General features: G+C 30.3%; 1 protein-coding gene across 1 annotated transcript in view; it reads left to right on the top strand.

Annotated features, from left to right (window-relative positions):
• The first annotated feature begins 1,404 nt into the window (after positions 1–1,404).
• LOC124365906 (cyclin-dependent kinase 7-like) overlaps positions 1,405–12,327 on the top strand; it is a 38,795-nt gene continuing 27,872 nt past the window's right edge. The window contains 3 exon segments of the mRNA XM_046822026.1: positions 1,405–1,634; positions 4,121–4,180; positions 6,133–6,241. Coding sequence (XP_046677982.1) covers positions 1,587–1,634; positions 4,121–4,180; positions 6,133–6,241 — 217 coding nt within the window. The 5' untranslated portion in view covers positions 1,405–1,586.

Genomic DNA, 12,327 nt, shown 5'->3' with positions numbered 1-12,327 from the left:
GTGCGTTTTCGTTCCCTTCGGGTTTATATTTTAGAAGCCTTTGATATGAATATAGAATTCCGTATAGCCTAACTGTGCTTGAGTCTTAGCACAGTCAAAGATTTAATTTATTAGAGGTCTTTCTATTTTTTAATTGCTTTAAATGTCATACCCGACAGTAAACATTTTATACCCTATAGTAAATTAATGTTAGACATACAATTTAATATAACAGGCATGCGTTTGGGGTACTGTCTGTTTTGCAGACTGGAACAAAACTTTGTAAATTGAGTACTCATACTAAACCGATTTTTATGAAACCTGTAATCCCTTAGTGTACGCGGCGTTGACATATAGTAAAAAGCTATTATTTTTATTATTACTAGTGTCATAACCGAAAAACTGTTAACAGGATCTACTTACTTTCTACAGTAGGTGCATAATTTTGACAATCTATACAACACGTCTCCTTTTAAGATTGACTTTGGTGCGTTTATTTTGACGAATTCGCAGGTACTTAATCTAGTATTTTGTATTTTGACATCTGAAGAAGGAAAACATATATAGTTCTCAAAACTTTTTCCGTTGCCTAAATGTGGGAACGCAATGTCCAAATAATGCAAGAACGACCCTTTGTTTATCATTTAAATTAAAATTCTTAATGCCTTAATCATTTGTGATCAGGCCCTACGGATTTTTGTGTATTACATGTTATTGTGTTGTGCAACCAGTTTGAATGGCAAGGATGCATTCTTGATCAGACCTTCTGGAATTTTGATGTTACCTAGTGTAATGTCACCAAGAATGTTTTTTGCGGAGCAATACCTACATAAGGAAAGTATAAATCAGCCAGAAGTAAACCCTTCCAAGGCCTTAAGTCTCTTACATGAGATGTTACATCTACTGAAAGGTACCGCGGGACTCCGTACTGATAGCTGGAGGCATTCGTGATCAGTCTTTTTGGAAGTGATAATCCTGAGGTGATGGTTTATCTACCTCCAATCAAATGGTTAACCCAAATCACGGAGGACAGTATTTTTCCTCAAAACGTTTCTAAAGCCAAGTGTTTTGGCATCCATCCCGTATTCTGATAATAATTTTTGACGCAAAACAGCGAAAACAAAAATATGTATATTTTATCATTATTCATAGCCTCCAATCAAAAAAGAGTATCAGTAATCGGAATGTTGAGGATTCCGTTCACAAAAAAGTTACACGTTAGATCTATACTTATTTTTCATAAAGAAGAAAGCAGAGTAATTAAACATACATAAAGAGTTTTAAAACAATTCGAAAACAACTCAATTATTATACATTTGAAGTAATGGCCACAATGATGATATTGCATGCTACATGGAGAATGATGATATTGATAGACTAACAAGTCTACATGAATCTGGGAAGAAATCACAATTTCAAACTAGTTTTTTTTATTGAAAAATTTAACCTCAAAACATAACTCAAATACAATGCATCTTTGTTGACCAATGTTCTATAAATCTGAAATACTGTGTTTATAATGTTTTAGTTTAGTTTGGTAAATTATATAAATATATGCGATTGTAATCTCTAGAGCATTTGAGAAACAGTATTATTCAAACAAAATAATGGAAAGACTTAGATATGAAAAGATTTCATTCCTTGGAGAGGGACAGGTATGAAATAGACAATACTTTGTTTTTATAATGTTGCCCACAATTGGGAAATGTTTCTGAAAAATATTATGTTTAATTTAGGCTATATCATTTATTTACTATAAACACCATTTTACAACAGATAATAATGCACAATTGGCTACCTAGTCTAAAGGAATCTTAAAATTTAAACTAAGTTCAAATTGCTACAAGTAAAAATTATATTCGTGGATCAAGCATGAGTATATAACACCAGATCATAAAAGTAAAATAATTAGTACACAATATGTATAACAACAAACTCAAATCAAAAGAAAACTATATGCATATAACAATAATGATATCAAGCAGTGTTAAGAAAGTAACTAATAAGTTATTGTTGTATACTGTATTCACATGTATTTAAATGAGAAAAATAAACACATAATTATAGTTAACATCTAGCATAGCAATAGTGTAAATTTTTACATTAAAAATGCATGCTTACCAGTATATCTTTGACTGCTGTAGATTGTGTAGCTGGTCGAGCCAGTTGGGCTGAGTTTTTCTTAGCTGAACTTGCTCAGAAGGCACAGGGCTGCAATCGTTTTGTGGGAAAATATTTACTTTAGCCTCTTCAGACTATTTTAAAAAATTTCAACGTAAAATAACAAAATAAATGTATGGGATGTTAGTTCAAATAGATCTAAAAGGAAGGAAAGCCTAAATAATAACTGAAATTACAGCAGAAATGCTTCTGGCCTTCAGTGGCGTTTGCGGCACCACCTCACACTTCTGGCATAAAAAGAAAAACATCCCCGAGATTTATCCAAATTCGTGCTCAGATCACGTGAGTGCCCATTTCTGCCCTACCCAAAATTTCTTAATCATGATCTGAAATTATAAAAGTGGCCTATCCGGGGGCCATCCATCCAACACAAGAATTAAATTAATAACATTTCAAAAATAATTAAAATGAAGAAATAAAAATAATAGAAACTTTCAAAATATTTCATGAATAAGGGGATACAATTTCTCGGCTGCTCTGGGAAAGTTATCATAGAAGGAAACACGTTCAAAATTCCATGTCGGACTAAAAACGACACAATTTTGGAATTGTTTTATAATTGTAATGCAGTCAAACAACGTTTTAGAACACCCACTACACTTATTTATCGTAGGTTGTATCACCTCACCATTTGTAGAAGGTAAGTCCATTGTTCCACTAGGAAAACACAAGAACCAAATTTGATTGAAAAAAAATGTAAACGCTAAATGGTGATGCCAAAACACAAAGCACATCTTTATTTTGGAATGTACAACGCAGAAAAGTCTGACCAATCCAAAAATAATTATATAAAACGAGATAGCTTGTTATCCCTACCACCCAGAAACTAATTCCCCTTGCTCCCCTGGATTGGTGGGCTATTTTAGATATAATCTAAAATTTCAAACATAAGTTATTGTTCAATTTATGGATCATGACCGCCTAAATATTATTTTTGGGAATAAAAACATAATATTTTAAGAAATTTTATAAAAGTGGTTAGATATTGTTATAGCTGATGTGGCTAAAGTACAGTGCAACCTTAAATTTCACACCCAAAAAAACTTTAAAGCTGTGTTAGCCTATTTTAATCAGAATATAAATAAGAAAGTTTATTCCACAGTTGTTTCACTATAGGATAATTTTAAAATACAATGCAGGTAGTTTATGGCATTCTGAAAAACATTTGTACTGTTTTTTTAAATACTTTTGCTCCACTGCAGTCAATATGTTATTTCAAATGTTTTGAGGTTTTCTTTGTTAGGTTACTCTCCTTATAGAGTACCATTTATCATTTGTATTAGAATTGAAACAGATTTTTTTTGTGAGAATAGTATTAGAGTAGAAAGGTTGGTGTTCAGAGTAAATAAGTGGAAGATGTGTGCTTTTTCTTCTAAATTAGATCCTTAAAGTTTGCAACTAAAAATTATTGAAATTATTATAATAAATAAATTATCTCATTACTTTAATATTTAAAATATGGTTTTACAAAGTCAAAACAATAATATGATAATTATTAAGAAAAATAGATATAAAGCTATATAAAACATTATTATAGCTTTCTCCTGCAATATAAAGGTACTAGTAAGATTTTATGTGATTGATGTGAAATAATTTAAAGATAATCAAATCTGTTTTACTGCACATGGTATTCGTTTGCTGCAAGCTGGTTTTTGTTTCAAAGTTGGATCTAAAGGGTATGTATATGTTATATCAGGTTCCATTTTAAAGCAGGTTTGTAGTCATGTAGACGATAGTAAATAAACAGACAGTTTATTATTTTACAGTTATGCTGTCACTTAAACAATTTGAGAAATATCTGTGTCTTTACTATCCATCCTCCCCTATCCCATTATTGAAATAAAATCAGACAATTTAGTAAAATTCAAAGTTATACTTAACAAATTGGTGATTAACTATTAATTTAAGATATGGTTGTTGAAGTGTGTTAAACTAAAAATGTAATTTTAATTTTTTTCAGTTTGCAACAGTGTATAAAGCTCGAGATATTACAACTAATGAAGTAGTAGCTGTAAAAAAGGTAACGCACTCACAACTTCAGTAAAAGTATATTATTTTAGTGTTTATTGATGTTATTCCTAACTCTGAATACCATATCTTCAAATGAGTGCTATATATCAGGAATATTAACCCTTTCAGGGCCAGGACCAAATATGAGATGTTGCAAAAAATTTTCACATCTCATATCACCTTGTGACTAGTCAAAAGTGCCAGGCAAAAATTGGCGATTTTGCAGTCTCTTAGATTAAAATTTATAATTTTTCATAACAATTAGAGAATGACCTAAAAGTTGCACCAAATTACTAGTATAGATATATACTATCAACAAAAAATATATAGATGTACTTTTAAGTAATTTAAAATTTAAAAAATAATGTTTTAATAGATTACATACAAAATTTTCATTTTTTTTTTTTTTTCAAATAACTAAAAAAGGAAAAATAATTTTACTGTGGGAAGCTATTTTATTATATTGTACATTTAGAAAGGAACAAGCATACAAAATTTTGTATTATTTCTCTCATAAATAAATTTTGTATGACACATTTTGTATAAATACGCATAATTGTACTTCGCAATATTTTATAAGTGTTAAAGCAACTGACTCTTACATTGCAAGAAACGTAAAATAAATATTCACATTATGGATGTAACGGTAAACAGATGATTGTAGGATCCATAAACAGTTACAATACAGTTAAAAAACACTATTTACCAAGAAATATTTATAGAATTTTATTTGAAATTTATTTACATTTTTTCTATTTACAAATGTGGTATTTACAATTTCACTCCCGTGAGATTGCAAATTGTCAGTCATTGTAACTTTTACACACAATAGCTGGGCACGTAACAACTAACACTACTAATATTTACAACCACAAAATAAAATAATGAAGAAGATTCCAGCATACAATAATACGATTACACTAAAGCATAAAGAATTAACAACAAAAGATCGAGTCAGATGATAATGTCACGTGACAATTATGAAATAAAAATCCATAGACCTCCAAAATAAATATGATATTCATATTAATTATCTACAAATATATCAGGGAATAAAAAAACATAAAACTTTAATCATTTGATATCGTATTTATTTAAGAAAACAACGAATATCAAGGAGACTATATATTGCCGCCTGGCGCTTTTCGCATGTCACCAACGGCAATATTTTGCCATTTTGCCGCCTGGCACCTTTCAGACGCGATCTATGGCGGCAATATATTGCCGCCTGGCCCAGAAAGGGTTAAAGATACCATTTGAAGAAAAAAATTGCCTTTCACACATGAACCACAAGTAACAGCATTTTCCATTTATAGTTTAATTTAGGAAAAATTAAATCATTTGAAATATATGGCAATGTTTTAAAGAAATTTAATTTACATTTATACCTTATCAACTACAATTAAAAATTAGGCAAATAATTTAAAATTTATATGCTAATAAGTGTTAAAGTAAATATTTCTTTTTATGTATACACTTTAATAAATTACAAAAAGTCTTATTTTTAAATTTCTGCTTTTGGTACATTTACAAACAATTCATACTGTGAAGTGAAATTGTGAATCTTAGCTTTTTATGCACTCTTCAATATTTGGTAAATCATTGACATTTATACTGTGAAAGGTTTAAAAGTCTTTGTTTTCACAGACAACTATTTTTTTTTTTTATCTTACCTATAATTAAATAAAGTTCTATTAGTTACATGATTTCAAACTTTTTATGGTTCCCAATTAGTAATAAATCATCATTTTTTTACTTTTAAAAATTATCAGAAATATAATTGCACTAGTTATAAAAGACTTTTAAGTGATGAAGGCATGTTTACGCTTTGGATTATAATCTCTAAAATCCCTATTTCTTTCATTCTACTTGTTAGCATGGATAGTAATTTTCTGCTACATTTATGCCAAACTGTCCACGTATTGTTCATCAAATCTTGATGTAACTATTACTTGCTCACAGATCAAGCTTGGTAGCAAAGCAGAGGCCAAAGATGGAATCAATCGAACAGCCCTGAGGGAAATCAAACTACTACAAGAACTTAGTCACAAAAACCTAATTGGTCTTTTAGGTAAAGTATGTGATTACCATAAAGTAGGGTTAACTTTCCACTGTAGGTACACGGAAACCTTTGGGGAAATTCATCAGTTTTATATATAATCAACACTTGTCAGCTTCACGCATAATAATGTTTTTCATACAGATTTTGAAACTATATCATTGTTGTTAGGAGTTCATGAGTCAAAAATCATTTATTGTCGTCCTACATGTTATATGCATTGCCAAAATCAGATAAGGTTTATAATAATTATACTAAATGTTAATATACAAAATTTTTTGTTTTTTATTATGATGACCCTAAATAGTCTCGAACTCATAAGATATAAGTAGATACTGGTGGAAATTGAAACTGCAACCTTTTTAGAAATATTCAGGTTTATTAAATTAATTCAAATGTCAATTATTAACCTTGTATTTCCATCAAGCAATGTTTTGCACAATAAGTTTTAAAATTACTACTTCCTTAGGCAAGGCACTTTCTTCGATTTAACATGGGCTCACTGTCCTCTAAATACGTATGTATAAAATATAAAAATAAAATAATAATCTTGAATAAATTTGTATGAAATAAAATAAATAGGCTTCTTCTCAAAACTAATAAAATAAAATTATAAACTTCTTTAAAATAAAATTCTCAAACAAAACTAAACAGTTCTCAACAGGAATTTTTCACAAGTTCCTACAGGATATGGTGCAGCACCTGCAGCTCTTAATTTTAACTAGAATCCCTATAATTTCAATTAAATTTTACGTTTCGATTTTAAATAAAATTACTCCTTTTACAATTTTATATATATATATATTATATTAGTTCACTCTCAACAGAATTTGATCGTTAATTTCAAATTTCAAATCCAATTTCAAATTAATTCACTTCTTAAATTTTCAAATTTCAAATTTAGAAAAATTTAATAATTCAGTCAAAAGTACTTAGCTCTTTAGTCGTAGAAGGTCTCTGGAGTTTGGTATTAAAATAATCTATACCAACGGATCCTACGCCCGACACTACTTTTAAACTCGCACTAAGGACTTTACTCTATCGCTTCTCAACTCGGAAAGGAAGCAGAGCGTGTTTTCTTGGCCTGCACCGACTACGCTCCTGTTCCTGCAGGCCTGTTTGAATCACTCTCAACGCAGGTTCGCCGCCTAACAAAAGATTGAGTCCACTGTAGACTATTGTTTTAGCATTCACTGCCATCAAGTCAGGTCTAGACCAGATTCCAAGCGCGTTGTGCCTGCCGCTGGATTACAATATAAATTTACTTTTTTTATTCCCTATCCATTTACAATTCTAAAATAAAATTTTATTTATTAAATTTTTATTTTTATTTAAAAGTATACCATGTAATTGGTATACACACCCCCCCTTAAAGCGCTTGTATCTGCCAAGTTTAATACTTAAATCTAAGAAATTTATCTCACATCCTTTAGAAATTGTATTTCCACCTAGCCTTAACATGCATCATCAAATCTACCAAACCTTTTTTTTTTATTTATAATATTTGTTTTAATTTATTTTTGATAAATAGTTGTAAGAAGTGGCAGCATACTAGTTGTGAAGTTATTTTAAACCAAGCGTTAATTATTATAAATTCTTTTTAAAAAGAGTCCATACATTATCAGATTGTTTTTTGAAAACTTAACAATTAAATTCCCCAATAGAAACCTTGACCTAAACTATGGCAAATATTAAGAGTCCAATTGCCACCTACCTTTTTTACAATTCTAAGTCCTACCATAAAGATAGTCCATCCAGATAAATCCTTCACAATGTGTAGAACGAGGTAGTCGGTGGTTGTTGTTGTGGGATGTTTATTGCAGGTCCGGTCCGTAATTAGTTGGGTCGTCCTTGGAACCTTTGCCCTGCAACGGCTGTGTGTGTTGGCTCGCCCATTCACTGGTTGTCGCAGCTTCATATAGAATTAAAAACATATCCCCCAGACGGGGGTGTCAGTTCTTATTTTATTATTTTTACCTATACCGTTGTTTTATCATAGAAATAACAGTCTTTTTTCTTCTGTTCCCCTCTTCCTTGGCATAAATTTTATCAAACTAACAAGTTTAAATTAATATTCCAACATTCGTGTTAGTTATTAATTTACATACAAACATAAATAACACATGTTAATAACATTAATTACGGACCATGAGTTTTCGGATTTGTGCATTATTCAGAAAATAAATACTGAATTGTTTTAATACACTCCTCCTCTCCCAAACCATGTAGTTATCGCAACTGTTTACTTCAACCTGTGCCCTTTTATCTAAAATCATAAACTTTTTTATTCCTCTTGAGGTTTCTTCAAGTTTAAAATACATTTTTTACAACATTACAATTCAAGTTAATATTTACAATTTAACAGGGCTGTAGAATTTCCTCAATTGTTCAATATATTTTAATTTAATCTTCCTTGTCACTGAAATTTCTCAAATCAAACATACATACATACAGCGTACATCCAATATAGTTTTTTCTTCATTCTTACAACTAATTTAATTCGTCATAATTTTTATTAATCAGTTCTTTTTTTTTATTTTGTAATTCAAATTATTTGCCCCTCGGTAATTATATTGTTTTTGTTATATTTAAATATGCATTCTTCTTTCCCCAGTGGGTTTCACATCCTGCAAGTGTATTCTACGGAAATTCATTCAATTCTTTTAAATTTTGAACCACATATGAGTTGGAGCTAATAATTGAAATTATTCTGAATGGTCCTTCATATTTCAGATCTAGCTTATATCGCTGATTTGTTTTTGTTTCACACCTAACTATGTCCAATGTTAGTCCCTGTTCAATGGATTCCTCCAGTCTACTTCCTAATACTTGGGTTTCTAACTTAATTTTATCCCATTCCTCCTTGAAAGCGACCTTTCCACTCAGGTTCAAATAATTACTATTTACATCAAGACTTATTAACTGCCGTAACTTTTTTCCTTAAATCTATCACTTTAAGACTAGGAGACACTTCCACACCTCTTAAACCTAATTTCATAGTCCAATTCCTCCTTGGTTAACAAGTCCACTTTAAGTGCCATTTTTAAAAGTTTAATATTAAACACTTTATAAATTTCCAGTATCCAAGCCACTTATTAATGAACAACCACTAAGTTCAATTTTATTAAGGTTCACCAGAATACAGCAGAGTGGCGCACTTATTTGTATACTAAATGTTAATATACAAAATTTTTTGTTTTTATTATGATGACCCTAAATAGTCTCGAACTCATAAGATATAAGTAGATACTGGTGGAAATTGAAACTGCACCTTTTTAGAAATATTCAGGTTTATTAAATTAATTCAAATGTCAATTATTAACCTTGTATTCCATCAAGCAATGTTTTTGCACAATAGTTTAAAATTACTACTTCCTTAGGCAAGGCACTTTCGATTTAACATGGGCTCACTGTCCTCTAAATACGTATGTATAAAATATAAAAATAAAATAATAATCTTGAATAAATTTGTATGAAATAAAATAAATAGGCTTCTTCTCAAAAACTAATAAAATAAAATTATAAACTTCTTTAAAATAAAAATTCTCAAACAAAACTAAACAGTTCTCAACAGGAATTTTTTCACAAGTTCCTACAGGATATGGTGCAGCACCTGCAGCTCTTAATTTTAATTTTAACTAGAATCCCTATAATTTCAATTAAATTTACGTTCGATTTTAAATAAATTATCTCCTTTTACAATTTATATATATATATATATATATATATATATTAGTTCACTCTCAACAGAATTTGATCGTTAATTTCAAAATTTCAAATCCAATTTCAAATTAATTCACTTCTTAAAATTTTCAAATTTCAAATTTAGAAAAATTTAATAATTCAGTCAAAAGTACTTAGCTCTTTAGTCGTGAAGGTCTTGGAGTTTGGTATTAAAATAATCTATACCAACGGATCCTACGCCCGACACTACTTTTAAACTCGCACTAAGGACTTTACTCTATCGCTCTCAACTCGGAAAGGAAGCAGAGCGTGTTTCTTGGCCTGCACCGACTACGCTCCTGTTCCTGCAGGCCTGTTTGAATCACTCTCAACGCAGGTTCGCCGCCTAACAAAAGATTGAGTCCACTGTAGACTATTGTTTAGCATTCACTGCCATCAGGTCAGGTCTAGACCAGATTCCAAGCGCGTTGTGCCTGCCGCTGGATTACAATATAAATTTACTTTTTTATTCCCTATCCATTTACAATTCTAAAATAAAATTTTATTTATTAAATTTTTATTTTTATTTAAAGTATACCATGTAATTGGTATACACACCCCCCCTTAAAGCGCTTGGTATCTGCCAAGTTTAATACTTAAATCTAAGAAATTTATCTCACATCCTTTAGAAATTGTATTTCCACCTAGCCTTAACATGCATCATCAAATCTACCAAACCTTTTTTTTTTTATTTATAATATTTGTTTTAATTTATTTTTGATAAATAGTTGTAAGAAGTGGCAGCATACTAGTTGTGAAGTTATTTTAAACCAAGCGTTAATTATTATAAATTCTTTTTAAAAGAGTCCATACATTATCAGATTGTTTTTTTGAAAACTTAACAATTAAATTCCCCAATAGAAACCTTGACCTAAACTATGGCAAATATTAAGAGTCCAATTGCCACCTACCTTTTTACAATTCTAAGTCCTACCATAAAGATAGTCCATCCCAGATAATCCTTCACAATGTGTAGAACGAGTAGTCGGTGGTTGTTGTTGTGGGATGTTTATTGCAGGTCCGGTCCGTAATTAGTTGGGTCGTCCTTGGAACCTTTGCCCTGCACGGCTGTGTGTGTTGGCTCGCCCATTCACTGGTTGTCGCAAGCTTCATATAGAATTAAAACATATCCCCAGACGGGGGTGTCAGTTCTTATTTTATTATTTTTACCTATACCGTTGTTTATCATAGAAATAACAGTCTTTTTTCTTCTGTTCCCCTCTTCCTTGGCATAAATTTTATCAAACTAACAAGTTTAAATTAATATTCCAACATTCGTGTTAGTTATTAATTTACATACAAACATAAATAACACATGTTAATAACATTAATTACGGACCATGAGTTTCGGATTTGTGCATTATTCAGAAAATAAAATACTGAATTGTTTTAATACACTCCTCCTCTCCCAAACCATGTAGTTATCGCAACTGTTTTTACTTCACCTGTGCCCTTTTATCTAAATCATAAACTTTTTTATTCCTCTTGAGGTTTCTCTTCAAGTTTAAAATACATTTTTACAACATTACAATTCAAGTTAATATTTTACAATTTAACAGGGCTGTAGAATTTCCTCAATTGTTCAATATATTTTTTAATTTAATCTTCCTTGTCACTGAAATTTCTCAAATCAAACATACATACATACAGCGTACATCCAATATAGTTTTTCTTCATTCTTACAACTAATTTAATTCGTCATAATTTTTAATCAGTTCTTTTTTTTTATTTTGTAATTCAAATTATTTGCCCCTCGGTAATTATATTGTTTTTTGTTATATTTAAATATGCATTCTTCTTTCCCCAGTGGGTTTCACATCCTGCAAGTGTATTCTACGGAATTCATTCAATTCTTTTAAATTTTGAACCACATATGAGTTGGAGCTAATAATTGAAATTATTCTGAATGGTCCTTCATATTTCAGATCTAGCTTATATCGCTGATTTGTTTTTGTTTCACACCTAACTATGTCCAATGTTAGTCCCTGTTCAATGGATTCCTCCAGTCTACTTCCTAATACTTGGGTTTCTAAACTTAATTTTATCCCATTCCTCCTTGAAAGCGACCTTTCCACTCAGGTTCAAATAATTACTATTTACATCAAGACTTATTAACTGCCGTAACTTTTTCCTTAAATCTATCACTTTAAGACTAGGAGACACTTCCACACCTCTTAACCTAATTTTCATAGTCCAATTCCTCCTTGGTTAACAAGTCCACCTTAAGTGCCATTTTAAAAGTTTAATATTAAACACTTTATAAATTTTCCAGTATCCAAGCCACTTATTAATGAACAACCACTAAGTTCAATTTTATTAAGGTTCACCAGAATACAGCAGAGTGGCGCACTTATTTGTATACTAAATGTTAATAT

Source organism: Homalodisca vitripennis, chromosome 7 (assembly GCF_021130785.1).
Source record: "Homalodisca vitripennis isolate AUS2020 chromosome 7, UT_GWSS_2.1, whole genome shotgun sequence".
Taxonomy (NCBI): Eukaryota; Metazoa; Arthropoda; class Insecta; order Hemiptera; family Cicadellidae; genus Homalodisca; species Homalodisca vitripennis.
This window is presented reverse-complemented; position numbering and strand designations above follow the sequence as displayed.